Source organism: Taudactylus pleione, unplaced genomic scaffold (assembly GCF_031769625.1).
Source record: "Taudactylus pleione unplaced genomic scaffold, aTauple2 ptg000696l, whole genome shotgun sequence".
Classification (NCBI taxonomy): Eukaryota; Metazoa; Chordata; class Amphibia; order Anura; family Myobatrachidae; genus Taudactylus; species Taudactylus pleione.
In genome coordinates this window covers 1,198,906-1,212,798 of record NW_028285098.1, presented here as the reverse complement: position 1 = coordinate 1,212,798, position 13,893 = coordinate 1,198,906, and the positions used below count along the sequence as shown (strand labels likewise).

Below are 13,893 nucleotides of genomic sequence, written 5' to 3'. Positions count from 1 at the left end.
GGCCGACGCCACCCTCCACTCTCTTCTTCAATGCTGGTCCCCGAGACAGCCCCCCCACCCTCCACGTCCTTCTCCCGGCACGGTGGCTGCTGCAGTGTTCTTACCTCTCCTCCTCCCGTGCCTGTCGGCAGCTGCTGGGTGTCCGGCATCAGCTGCTGCTCTGTGCCCGTCTCCTCTGTGACCAGCGGCTTCTGCTGATGTTTCTCCTTCCGGTCCGGCATCGGCAGCTGCTGCAGTGTTCTTACCACCTCTTGTCCCGGTGGCAGCTGTTGCTCTGTGCCCGTCTCCTCTGTGTCCGGTGGCTGCTGCTGATGTTTCTCCGCCCGGCCCGGCGTCTGCGGCTGCTGAATTGTGCCCAGCGACCTCCCCTCCTCCTCTTGGCGCAGCTCTCAGTGAGTGCTGAGTGCTTACTCAATGTGTCTCCTCGGAACAGTGATATGGCAGTAATATATATATATATATATATTATATATATGTGTGTGTGTGTATATATACACGTGTAATATATACACATGGATATATACTGTGTGTGTATATGTTATAGATTGTGTAGCGTTCCCGCTAGGGCTGTTTTAGCGGGTTGCGGCGCCCTGCCCTCTTTCTGGAAGGCAAAAAGCGCCCTGCCCTCCAGAAGGAGGGCACAAAAGCGCCCTGCCCTAACAGCCTGCGGGAACCGTCTTCACCCGCGGGTCGCAGTGTCCCGCGGGTGAAGAAATGTGCGGTGGCCCGGTCACCGCCAGAGAAGAGACGCCGGGCGCATGCGCCCGGCATCTATTCTCCCTGTCTGCAGGGCTTGGGGGCTGCGCGGCGTGTCCGTAAGTGCCGGGCACGCCCCCAAGAGTGACGAAAAGGGGACGCGTCTTATAGACACGCCCCCTTTTCGATGACCACGCCCCCTTCTCGGTCGCGCGCGCGCTGATATGCCCTCTCTAGCTCCGGCGCCCTGCCTCCCGCCGGAGCTAGAGGGAACACTAATTGTGTATGCAGCCCCCCAACCGATGTCAAACAATCGATTGTTTCTATCGATGGTTGAACCAATCGGCCGTCAATGGTACAGCTTAAAATTTTTTTTTTTTTTATGGTAAATAGTGTTTACAAAAATTGCGTTGGAATAGTTTTAAAAAGATGTTCTTGACCTAATTCAATCAATAAAAAAAAAAACAACAATTTCGGAGCGGTTTTTGGGGAAAAAAATTCAGTTTAGTGGTTAAAGGGACAGTATGGTAAGCCTACTACTGTGGGCATTGTGTATAATGAGCACTTCTGTGGGCATTATGTGTATTAGAGGCGCAGTACTGCTGTGAGCATTATGTGTATAAGGGGCACTACAGTGTGGCATTCTGTATATAAGGGGAACTACTGTGTGGAATTATGTGTATAAGGGGAACTACTGTGTGGCATGTGGTATAAGGGACACTACTGTGGCATTATGTGTATAAGGGGCACTGTGTGGCATTATGCGTATAAGGCAGGGCTTGACAAATTTTTCTAAAACCTAGGAGCCAGGATGAAAGTGTAGGAGCCAGACCCCCCCCCTTCCCCGGGGCAGCATTACTGAGAACCTATGCCCCAGGCAACCAACCCCTATGGCCACACCACTAACAGGGTAAACCACCCTCCCACACCTCATTATTGAGCAGCTAGCCCGCCTCTCCAGGCAACCAACCCCCTGAAAGACCACCCCTCCGCAGCCAAAAAAGCCCTGGGCAAACAAAGGCCACCGCCGGTAGTGGCCGAACTAGAGAGTGGTGGGCCCAGATGCAAGAATATGCTTTGGTCCCCCCTCTGCAGTGCCCCCCCCTCTGCAGTGCCCCCAGTAGTGGTCCCCCCCCTCTGCAGTGCCCCCAGGAGTGGTCTCCCCCCCCCTCCTGCAGTGCCCCCAGGAGTGGTCTCCCCCCCCTCTGCAGTGCCCCCAGGAGTGGTCTCCCCCCCCTCTGCAGTGCCCCCAGGAGTGGTCTCCCCCCCCTCTGCAGTGCCCCCAGGAGTGGTCTCCCCCCCCTCTGCAGTGCCCCCAGGAGTGGTCTCCCCCCCCTCTGCAGTGCCCCCAGGAGTGGTCTCCCCCCCCTCTGCAGTGCCCCCAGGAGTCGTCCCCCCCCCCCCCCTCTGCAGGGCCCCCAGTAGTCCGTCCCCCCCCCCCCCTCTGCAGGGCCCCCAGTAGTCCCCCCCCCCCCCCTCTGCAGGGCCCCCAGTAGTCCCGTCCCCCCCCCTCTGCAGGGCCCCCAGTAGTCCCGTCCCCCCCCCTCTGCAGGGCCCCTAGTAGTCCCGTCCCCCCCCTCTGCAGGGCCCCCAGTAGTCGTCCCCCCCCCTCTGCAGGGCCCCCAGTAGTCGTCCCCCCCTCTGCATTGCCCCTCAGTGACCTGGGCCTAATGCCCAGGTCACTCACCTATTTGTGGGGCAAATACCTTCATTTGGGCCTAATGCCCCCTATGTAGCCTGGGCCTTGTGCCCACCTATATACCAACAGGCCTATTGCTTGAATTTATGCCACGGGCCTAGTGCCTGACAACCCTGGTGGTCTAGGGAGGGCTAAATAATGGTGGCCCAAGGCCGCCTACCCGCATGGTCGAAGAGGCTGCGGGGGGGATCTTCGATAACTCTTTTTCTTCCCACCCCCGCAGTCCTCTTCGGCCCTCAGCTTCATACTTCTGCCGCTGGCCCGGCCTCTTCCTTTCTCCCCTCTTGATCACGCCGTCTTCTGGCTGCTTGCGCGGCCGTCGGAACTGTTGCTGCGCTGCTCTTCGGGAGGTCTTCTCTCCTCCCCTCCGCCGTCGGTACTGAAGTTTCCCGCAATTGGCTAGTCGCGTCTGACTCCTATTGGCTGTTGGACCGCGAGCCGTGTTTGGCTCGCCGCCAGTGCCAAACAACCGCTGCCGACTGCCGCTACTTGGCTTCCGGGCAGCGAGCTCCGCTTAGCTTGCGCCCGGAGCCAAGCTACTCCCGCCGACGCTGGTGGAAGGGACCAAGCGGTCCCTTCACCAGGTACCCGCCGCAGTAGCTTACCCAGCGCTGGGAGCAAACACTGTCCCAGCGCCGGGCACGGACGCTGTGCCGATGCTGGGATCAGACACTTGATCCCAGCACGGCTTTCCACAGCAGCAGCCAATGAGAGTATCTGACTCTCATTGGCTGCTCTAACAGACAGCGTTGTGTCTGTCTCTGCAGGGGAACGCGCTGTGCTACAGCCAGCTGCCAGGGATTGGCCACAGCGCGTCCCCGGGGACCCGGCTACTTTAAGAAAGTGGATCCCCAGTGCCCGATAGCGGGTAAAAGACGCGCTATAGCGCGTATTTGCGAACACTGGGGAAGGGAGAGGAAGTCACTTTATCGGCACTGTTAGTACTCCTCAGACAGTCTCCCCGGCTCTGCTTGGCCCATTCACCTCCTTATCTTGTTGGTGGTGGGGTGCCTGGATCAAGGAGCAAAGGGGGAAGGGAGCAGGGTTTTAATTCTCTGATGGGGGACGGTGTGAGTAGACCGGGTCCTAACCTTATGGTATGGTTGGTGGTCAGCCCGGCTCCATTATTATTCTTCCTCTGATGGAGTGGTTGGTTGGGCGTGTCCTGGCGGGCAGCCAGTGAGAGCTGTGAGTGGAGGGTTGGGGGCGTGGCCTTACTGTCCCCACCAGGGTGGGGGGGCTGAGTGTACAGTGGGCCTGATTCAGACCCGGACGCTATTTGCGACTGCTCGCTCTCAAAAAGGGACCATCTATGCAAAACATGCGCTCGCTCTTTGCGGTGTAGGGACGCCTCTGTCTTAGCAGGCGAGGGCTCATTGTGCTCGCAAGTGTTTGAAGATGCCCCCTTGCCACTCGCAACAAACGTCCTCTCCGGGAAATGTAGGATTAATCGGGACCATCGGGAGCTGCTCGAAGCACTTAAGGTAGACCTAGGCTCCCGCAAGCAGTGCGAGCAGTTCATGGAAAAATCATATAAAAGTCACATATTCAATGACGCTACTTTGCTAGTTATGCACACTCATTAAACTCCGTCTGACAGTCGGACACGCCTGCGTTTGCACATCCACTCCCCCGTTCACAAGCACCTTCCCCTGTTACCACCCACAAACGGCGCTATCTGTCACTCAAAGTAGCGGCCAGGCTGTGTACTACGGGCGGACGATTTCACATCGCAGATGCTTGTTTGCGCACTGCAACTTATGCGCTGTTGTGCAAACCTCGCGCAGAGCGAGCGAGTGCAGTTTAGCGACCGGGTCTGAATCAGGCACCGTGTCCAGGGCGCATGCTCTAGACACATTTAATAGGAGATTATATAACAGATGCCGCCACATCACAATAATATAACATTGTGTCCCTCAATATATATTTCCATGCTGAATTTACACTTTTGCATGCTTGTAAAATGATTAATGATACAGAAATAAGCGTACATGTTCTACGATCACATTTCTTATATTTATTTTTTCAGAATTTTTCTTTGGTTTTGTTACATACAATTTAATTTTATACAACTGATCTAATAATAACATGATACAGATAATATGAGCACATAGGTCATCATTCTATATTACTGCGTGACAACATAGATGGTGGAGGATTGCGGGGGGTGATGTGATTGGACTTCTGCCTCTCTTACGTCTCCCCCTGTACATTTCACCCCGTTCCCCCCCATCTCGTGTCTCTCCTGCGTACGGGCCACAGTGTGTCCGAGAATAGGAGCCTTCGTGTCAGCAATATGTGGGCCCAGCTGACATGTACCGGAGTCATCTGGTCGGTGGCTTCCTGTTTCCTTCCTCCTTAGCACCTCACCACAGCGTACGTGACCGCAGAATCCTCCTACATGTGGGTTATAATAGTTACTGCTCTGTTTAGTTTACATGTGTGCAAGTTGTCAGTTTTATATAAATGTATTATACACCACCTGTGTACTGGCGGAGGACCACTTCTACGCTCATGGCGTAGTCAGGCTCTTGGCACACTTTGGTGCGAGCCATTACACCCCCCCCCCAGTCTAGTATCAAATAGAGACGTTCGCCGCCATTAACTTTTCAGGACATGAGTCTGTACCCTCAAAATATGGCTGACGTACATCGGAAATGAATTTAGAAATGTATTATTGGCCGTAATAAAAATACTTAAATTGCATCGGTTGGTGGTAATTTGCATATTTCAAAACATTTTAGAAAATGAGAGAGAGCTATCTTATCCCAGGAAATTACTGTTCCACGTAAATTGGGGGTACGTTAAAATTTTCGTGTCCTAAAAGCACACTTTAAAAACTTTAAACGCCTGCTGCAACCACGTGCAATGTTTAAAACACTTGACGCATCCATACCACTCCCCGGAATATCAAACCCACTTTTATCGAATTTTATGTCATCCAAAATTTGACCGATCCTCTTTTGCTAAATTACACAACTTACAAAAATCTTTTGGGGTAATTTATCATTAAGGGGGGGGGGTCCAAAGGGTTCTGAAGGAAATCCTCACATTTTTAGGCAAAAATAGGGATTTTGCTTTTGTTTTCACATGGTTTGAGATGGTGAAAACTTTTTACTTATTTCTCACTATTTGATTATCGCAGGTGTGATAATTTACTGTGAAATCGCGGGTGCGATAATTTACCGCGAAAACCACTTATCACACCTAATTGAATTTGGCTCCTAGTTAGAGTTGGCCACATACTGTATGTAGCTCTCTAGCTGTAGCTCCCTCCCCTTGCCTGCGGCTCCCTCCCCTTGCCTGCGGCTCCCTCCCCTATGACTGATGGTGTAGTTACTCTCATTACTGATATTGCGGTATACAGTGTGAACGTATTACAGTTAATGGCCAGATAGTGAAGATAACAAGTACCCAGGTGGCTTTGAGCCTCAGATTTAGGGATTTTGCAGAAATGAGTACTGTTTACACGTGTGTGACCTATCGCATGCAGTCACCATCATGTTACACTCACACCTGGGTCAGCGCTATCCTTACGTTTACATTTGCAGCTATTCATCGGCCTTTATAGTCTAAAGGTGCCCACACATATACCGATGTGCTCATGATCAGCCGAAGTGTACGATTTCCCTTGAAACTCTCCCGGGTAGCTCTGCACACGATCTCCACACGATCTGCACACGATTTGGTGTCCAATCTTCATACGATCTCTCCTGCAGTCAGACTTTTTACAGTGCATCGCGTCCTAGATTGTCAGATCTGCCCTACTGCACGGCAGATCTGAAGATGCGATGTGCGACCAGCGGGGACGCGCATCGTGATCGTGTGTGGGGACTCACTATTTCCTCACGATTTGGCCATATTTTACACGATCTGTCGTTCCAATGTGTCGGAATCGGCCAGATCGTGTAAAATGTCGCTATATGTGTGGGCACCTTAACTTTGTGTCTGTACATGCTTACGCCATGCCCTCACTGTACTTTGGCCGCACTTGCATGCAAACTGCTGGCGTTTGCACAGCCAATGACCACGTCTTACTGCCCATTCCAGCCTAGGCACACACATTCATGCGACTGAAAAAAGGCGCATTGCGAAAATGTTCGCATTACAATTGTTTTAACTTTTGGACAACCCCCCCCCCCCCCCCCCGCATTTCATGTTTACATCTGAATGAGGCCTTAAAGTGTGTTTGCCGAAAGACCTCAGACACAAGAGTGAGATAAAGCTGGCGGCTGGCTCCGGTGTGTGGGCGGCTCACTCCGGTCTGTCAGGTGTGGCCACACACGGCCATGGATAGAGCTGACTGCTGCTGACTGGCCACCTCACTCACATTCCTATACTGGCATAACTATATTGCCAGGTGTCCTTCTCCCAAATATCTCTACACTCAGATCAACAAAACATTGCAGCATATGTCTTTGTCCATATGAATGACAATAATAATACTCACGTTGTTACTTCTAGGAGCTGACAGACATGGAAGAGAAGAAGAGGACATCATCATCTTGTGAGGTACGTACAGATATAAATACAGCCTGTGTTTTATCTATTACAGCAGTTATAGAAATAATGAAATTAACGTCACCATCCTGTTTCCAGGGGGCAGATGTATCAAACTGTTGAGGGAGATACAGTGGAGAGTTGTCCACAGCAACCAATCAGCCTCTAGCTGTCATTTCATAGACTGTGCTAGATCATAGCCGATTGGTTGCTATTGGCAACTTCCTCACCTTATCTCTCTAAGGTTTGATACATCTCCCCCGAAGTCTAGTCAGTAAACTATCCGTTTTCTATATTTGCTGATTGATCACTTGCCATATTGGTGAGGACAGCAAGCCCTTCCCATCTGTAGCTACCCTGCCAGCGCCCTCAGTGTATGCACATGTACAGCCAGGTGTTACAGGCTACGGGCCTGATTCAGCACAGGACAGAATTACACAGCTGCACACAAGCAACTCTGCAATTATAGTAATGCAGTGGGAAGCGTCATGCCTCCTACATGCATAATTTATCCCAGCTGTGTCCAGGGACGCAGCATCGGATAATCTGTGATAACATCGGCCAAGTGCCCATGGGGTCGCAGTTACAACAAAGAGGCCAGGAAATCTCTGTCCGTCGACTGGGCATTGAGGGTGGGGGTGGGGCCTGGGGGCGAAGGGTTGGGGGAACTGGCCTGTAGCTAGAGGTCTGTGCTATTACTAATGATGGCGGCTGTGGGTGGAAAAACTTTGTAGATAGCGGCTTCCCGATTGACGCATGGATTCTTTTCGCATTAGCGTAAGGTAGTAAATCAGGCTTCCGCTGCTACCCACAATACAGTGTGTCCAAATCAGACCCAGCCCCTTTGGCTTTTATTTGGATGTCTGGCCAATGGCAGAGGGGGAGAAGGAAACGGCAGCTTCCTGTGGTGCTATGGGTGATACGTGGTCATCCGTCCTCCTAATATCCCAACTCCGGCAGTACTCGTCACCATGCAGAGCTGTGTACATGGCGACTGCGGTTATCCTCTGCTGATTGGCTGATACACACCTTTAGTTACATGCTTTATATCCAGGTAAGTGTAGCAGACTGCTTCTTCCAGAGCGCGGCTTGTGTCATCTGCGGAGACAGGAGTACCAATGGCCGTCACCTAAATCACACACAAGTAATAGGCACAATCTACCCAATCCTATCCTATCTAGTAAAGCAGGATATGAGTGCTGTAGTGAACAGGACAGGCTGAAGTCATCGTTCCCTATCTGTTACATGGAGGTAAAGGTGGAGTTTGTCTATAGATGCTGCAATGTTATACACAGGGCGCAGCGGGAAACGCATATTATTATCTATCGCTGTTTGCTCACCCTGGGCCTGATTCACAGTTATAAGCAGGTGCAGTCGCATTGTGTGCTGGGAAATAAATGCGCATCTCCGCCTGTGTTAGGGCTAGGCCGCCTCTCTGCGGTCGCACTGCTCCCATCCATCAGCTTGTGAGAGTAGCCGGAAATTAGCGCCATCCCTGTACTGTACTTAGTGCTGGAGATTAGTCCAGAATCAGACAGATCCCTGTACTCGGCACACGCTTGGAGCATATATCTTCCGTGCGAATGCCCCATTGGCGCTCAGTAACACGCCGGAGCAGATGCCGCTGAGCTGCGTATGACTCTGAGCCGCCCGTAGGTTCTCATAGTTTCCTATGCTCGGCTCAGACGCAGCGCGGAAAGTGGCAAAGTCTGAATCTGGTCCTCTGGATGGTGATTGTATGTGTATTGTACTTTTATATTATTTGGGCCAATGCAACAGACTTAGGATGTGAATCAGAGTGGGACACGGGCGTGGCTGTGTCTTTTACTGCAGGTACCTCCCTTAGTGCCCTGCTCTGCACCAATGTGATGTATTCCAGGATACTGAGAGATATACGAGAGAGATCGTTGCCCAGATATAATAACCTGTGTGTTGAATGCAGCGCTGAGCCTTTAGATTTACAGCAGCAATTTGTGTTCAGGCAGAACCGACCTGATTTAGCCTGAAAACAAAAACGCTGCTTAGAATCTAGCGGCTACACCAACAAAAACTCAGCGCTGAGCGCAGCCCACAAGCCTTTACATTTGGGCCTATGGGCCTGACTCTGCGTCTGATGCAGTGGCGATGTTGGGTACAGTGGAGTGAAGTTTGTCGCACCCCGCATGCCCCTGAGTCGCACCCCGCATGCCCAGCCCGTGGTGTTTGTACCTGTTTTCTTGTATCTGTTTTCTTGTATCTGTAATTGTTCATAGTTACCTGCTGCTGTGTCTGTTGGATTCGGTCCTTGATACGATGAATCTCTTTTATGCCGACATTTCCAGACGAGCAGGGCAGAGATGAGGGATATGACCACTAGGGGTCCCACTATGGCCCCAATAAGTATTGTACTCGGGATTCCTCTCTCTGTAAGGGAACACACAGGAGTGAGTCAGCACCTCAATAACCATTGGGCTGATCAGGCTGCAGCCTAGGGTCAGGGGCCCGAGAGGGCTGGGTTCGAATTACCTGGGCTTTTCTAAAGGGCCGGTAGGGGTCTGATGTGCAATGGGGGTACACCTTCCCCCATCACCCAGACCCTCCATTGCTATCTACAACCCTGCCTAGGTTGCCAGGAATCGGGAAGCACCATTAGTGCCCCCGACCCTACATCCTATCAGGGCACAACAATTCAGCTCACCTTAGTCCAATGCGCTTCCTGCACATTTCATGACTATGATGCAACTTAACTCTGATTTGTAGATTACATGGGGAGGTTGGTATAGAAGGAAGGTGGGGGGGGGGGAGTGTACAGGCTAATCGAGGGAGATGTATCAAAGCTTTGGAGAAAGGAGCTGATTGGTTTGTACTTTACTTAACTGTAATTTTTTCAAAACCAGCCTGTAAGATGGCAGGTAGGAGCTGATTGGCTGGTACTCTCTCCCTCTCCACTTTATCTCCCTCCAAGGTTTGATAAATCTCCCCAATCTGTGTAAATGTATATTTCTACTTCAGGGTCCATAGGGGGTCCACAGGGTTGACCTTGGGGTATAGGTTGGGAACCAAATCCGGGCACCACGCAGTAAAAGCTTTTAGCTCCCAGGATGCACTTGGGTCCACTCTCCCTGTAACCCCGCTCCCCAGCCAGAGGCACCTCAGTTTAAGTTGGCGCCCGGCCGGAGTCAGGTCACCGTTTAGTGCAGTGGGGAGCTGATTAGCAGCCCCTAAGCTTTATTTTTTTCAAAGGACAAAGTTTTTATTTTTACTTTGGATTCTTCAGAACGGCAGCGTCGGACTGTCCATAGGACGTCTAAGCTGCCGCTCCGTCACCCCGCTGGCGCTGAGACGCCAGTACAGATCTGGGGATCTCAGCGGGACCCCAGAGTCTGTACTAGCCGGACTCTGCGGGCGCCCAGGACTGCTGCCGGATCCACGGGGAGCAGGTAAGGCGCGGGTTACCGCTTGCGGTGATCCGCGCATTTGAAATGCAGTTCTGTACCTCCGGTCTCTGGGGACAGACCGGAGGCGCCGGCAGTGGTGGCGGGCCCCCATACCCCGTGTCCACTAGACCACCAGGGACTTAGTGATCGGTGCAGGAAGCCGGTGTCCCGGGGGTTAATAGCCGGCCAGGGGAGGCAGCCTTCCCTGTTATAGCGGCTCCTCCCCTCAGCTCAGCGCGCCTTTCAGTATCTATAGTCTGGCGTCGCTGAGCTGCTTCCTCCGCGGGCCACTCTTCTTCTGAGGTCTCCAGCGGCCATTTCTTTGTGGTGCAGCAGAAATCTCCGGAGATGTCAGTTGGTCCAGTCCCCCTGCATAACTCACCATCAGGTCAGTGTACACAGCGCTGTAGCCTTCCCAGACACTGAATCTGGGTAAGTTGCATGCAGTGTAATAGTGCAGTATATTATATGACATGTTCATGTATATATGTATATATCTGCATGGTATGTGACTTATGCTAGTGCTGACTGTCTGTAAAGAAAAGGGATAGATATACACTGACAGGTGAGAATAAAGAACAATCTGCCCTTCTACAGCTATACTTAGGGTGGTTCTGAGACCTCACATGTATATACTCGTTAATATTTGTGAGGTTTGTCACATACTGTTGCGTGCTGCACGTTGCCATATTTTAGATGGAACTGTGTGTTGCATACGCTGAAAATGGGTCCCTGCAGCTAATTTTAGCATCAGTCAGGACCAGTATAATGCTGCTTGATTTTCCCGCCAAGCTTGGTCAGATATGTCTGACCAGGAGATAGAGCGTTATACTGCACCCATTTTTACTATCCTGCAAGCCATGTGCTGCAGGTGTTAGTGCGGAGGATTGAACTCATAAAGGGTTCTGTATGTGGTGTCATCTGGTGCCGGCCCCTTTCACGACCCCCTTGGGCGGTTTGTTTTCTCGGGATCCTCTCAATTGCGGATCGCCGGGCGGGCCCCATTGTTTTACCTCACCTGGGGGTTACTTCACCATACTGCCCTTTTCATCTCAGGGTATCTTGCAGTTTCTTGCACTCTTCCCCTGTGACACAGACTACCGCTCCCTACAGGGGGTTTTGGCAGTATATGAATTCCCCCTGGTGCCACAATAGTCTGCCATTCCCCTTGCAGGGATTAGCACAGCCACCCTGGGTGGATGTCGTTTTCTATGAAACGCCAATTGGCGTGGTTGACGCCCTGTGGTTACTTCCCAGTTTGCTCTGCCGTGAACTGGATACTGTTTTAGACTCTTTCCCTCTTACACATGGGGAAGCCTATTTCAGGTTTTATTATCCCTGTTTTAGGGCTGGTAGCAGGTCCATTCTGGTAGAGTGAATGTTGACCTGCACCTGTATCATACACCCTCAGTATTACGTGCCTTCGGGTTCCCTGTTGCTGACTAGCGGGTGGTTCGCATGGCGGGACTCTGGCTGTTGCCAGATATGAGGTATTACAACAGTGTTTGGCCTCCTGTCCCAAATTCCCTGAAGGTCATCAAGAGCCCCTCCTGGGGTGGATGGGCATGTTGTTCGTCTTATTACAGACGGTACTACGCCTCCCATTCCTGCGTGGTCGGATTCTTCGGATCCGTAGGTGGTAACTCTGCCTGACATCAGTATACTTGCTTTCAGGGGTTGTTACCCATCCTACCATGGCTATAGCATGGTTGGTTAATACTATTGCATACTGAGCTGATGCATTTGTAATGTTTTTTCCTCTCCATCACGTCTGGTCTGGGGTTCAATGTATTTGGTCGCTCACGTATTATATGCAGTTGTCATAGGTGGACATGCCTATATTGGATACCAGTCTCCTAACTTTAAGAGTTCCGGCTGCGGCTGTATCCTCCGTAAAACCCTATGGCTGCGCTCTGGGAATGCAGAGGTGCAGATACCATCTATGGGGTAGATCTTGTTTGGTCCTGACCTTGACAAGATTGTAGTAACATGGGCAGTATTACTAACGACAAGTTTACCGCCTTCAGCTATGTCCACTACAAGGCCTCAGACTAAGTCTTTTTGTCCTCTGGGTCAGCCTAAAGGTCTGTTGCTTCATAAACTGTCGGCCTCTACAAGGGTCGATATATCCGGTACCGAGTAGGCCTGGACTGCCAGCCGATCCTGCTTCTGAACCTACGGATATATCTTCAGCCTGACGAGACAGGCCTACCACTGGGAGATGGCGATTTTCTCAGTTCGCCCGGTACTAGTGTCAAGTTGCCGCCGCTACGTGGTAGGAGGGTACGCCCTCTTTGCTCAGGCGGACTCTTTCCAGGTGATGGTACGCAGGCCCTTATTCAGACCCGAACAGGGCCTTACAAATCCAGAAAGCTATACAGTTGTTGCGGTAAGCGGAGCTAATTAGGCCATCCCCACTTTCTCAGCGAGGGACTGGTTGTTCTGCTTTCTTTCTGGTGCGGAGGCTGAATGGTCCTCTTTGGCCTATTCTCTGTCTCAATTCCCTGAACCAGTTCCTAAAGCTACCTGGGCTCAGGAGACAATCCCTATGCTCCATCATACTATGTTTGGAGCCGGGGGACTTTATGGTGTCACTGGATATACACGACGCGTGCCTACGGGTACTTGGAGACCTTTCCTCAACATGGACTGAGGTTTGCTGTATCACAGCAACACTTATAATTTTTTGGGCTCTGCCTGTTGGGACTGTCTACAGTCCCACAGGGGTTTACCAGCGTTCTGAATTTTCTGACAGTTCTCCTGTTCAGTATATCCCAATGCTCCTGTACTTGGACGGCCTCCTGCTCTTAGCAGGATCACCGGGGTACTTTACAGCCAGGTCAGGATGACCGTGGCTTCTTCAGGGTGCAGGCGTTTAATCAACGGGGAAAAAGTCCTCCCTGCATCCCTCTCTGGGTGTTCTTCATCTAGGAGCCCTGCTGGATTCTCAGAATCTGAGAATTCTTCTGGAGTAAGACGGAATCTCCACTCTTCCATTAGGAGTACATGGATGTCTGCGCAGTCGACATATGTCTTTACACTCTGGGATGCATGGTCAAATATTCAGTGTCTGCCTTTGGATGGGTGGAATGGGCTTAGTACTATTCCAGGCCTTTCCATAATTGGCTTATCTCCAGATGGAACGAGTTTTTTCTGTCAGATCACTGTTCAAACGATGATGCTTTCTCCGGAGGCAAGTCGGTTCCTTTCCGGGTGGCTATGGCCATCTCGTCCAGGGTATTCTTTGCTATGGACAGTGTCTGGTTCGCATCCATTTCTGGGCAGTTGGACGTCTGTCGATTCCACCCTGTCAATTAACTTGTTGGATCTTTAGTCTGTCTTGGGCCCTTCACTCTGGCATAATTCTTGTTTGCCGGTGAACCTGAAAGGGTTCAGTCCGACAGGGTCAGGACAGTGGCTTCCTTTTTAGCAACACTGTTCGTTGGGTGGCAATGTCAGGTATGTCATACATTCGGACATTGTCTGAGGGTCTTCTCCCGACCATCTCGACAGTGTTCATTTCAGGTGCTCTCCATTGGGAAGCGGGAGTCCTCAGCCGTTACGACGTGCATCCCAGGGACT

General features: G+C 51.6%; 1 protein-coding gene and 1 long non-coding RNA gene across 2 annotated transcripts in view; one reads left to right on the top strand and one right to left on the bottom strand.

Moving 5' to 3' along the window:
* Positions 1–4,427: 4,427 nt before the first annotated feature.
* The window catches only part of LOC148477729 (high affinity immunoglobulin gamma Fc receptor I-like), a 34,956-nt gene continuing 25,490 nt past the window's right edge, over positions 4,428–13,893 (bottom strand). The window contains exons 3-6 of the mRNA XM_088456302.1: positions 9,152–9,298; positions 7,925–7,993; positions 6,846–6,862; positions 4,428–4,792 (exon numbers count right to left, since the gene is read on the bottom strand). Of these exons, the coding sequence (XP_088312428.1) occupies positions 4,754–4,792; positions 6,846–6,862; positions 7,925–7,993; positions 9,152–9,298 (272 nt within the window). The 3' untranslated portion in view covers positions 4,428–4,753. The remainder of the gene's footprint in view (positions 4,793–6,845; positions 6,863–7,924; positions 7,994–9,151; positions 9,299–13,893) is intronic.
* LOC148477726 (uncharacterized) overlaps positions 6,767–13,893 on the top strand; it is a 274,964-nt gene continuing 267,837 nt past the window's right edge. Inside the window, exon 1 of the long non-coding RNA XR_015872482.1 lies at positions 6,767–6,907. This is a non-coding gene — a long non-coding RNA (uncharacterized LOC148477726). The remainder of the gene's footprint in view (positions 6,908–13,893) is intronic.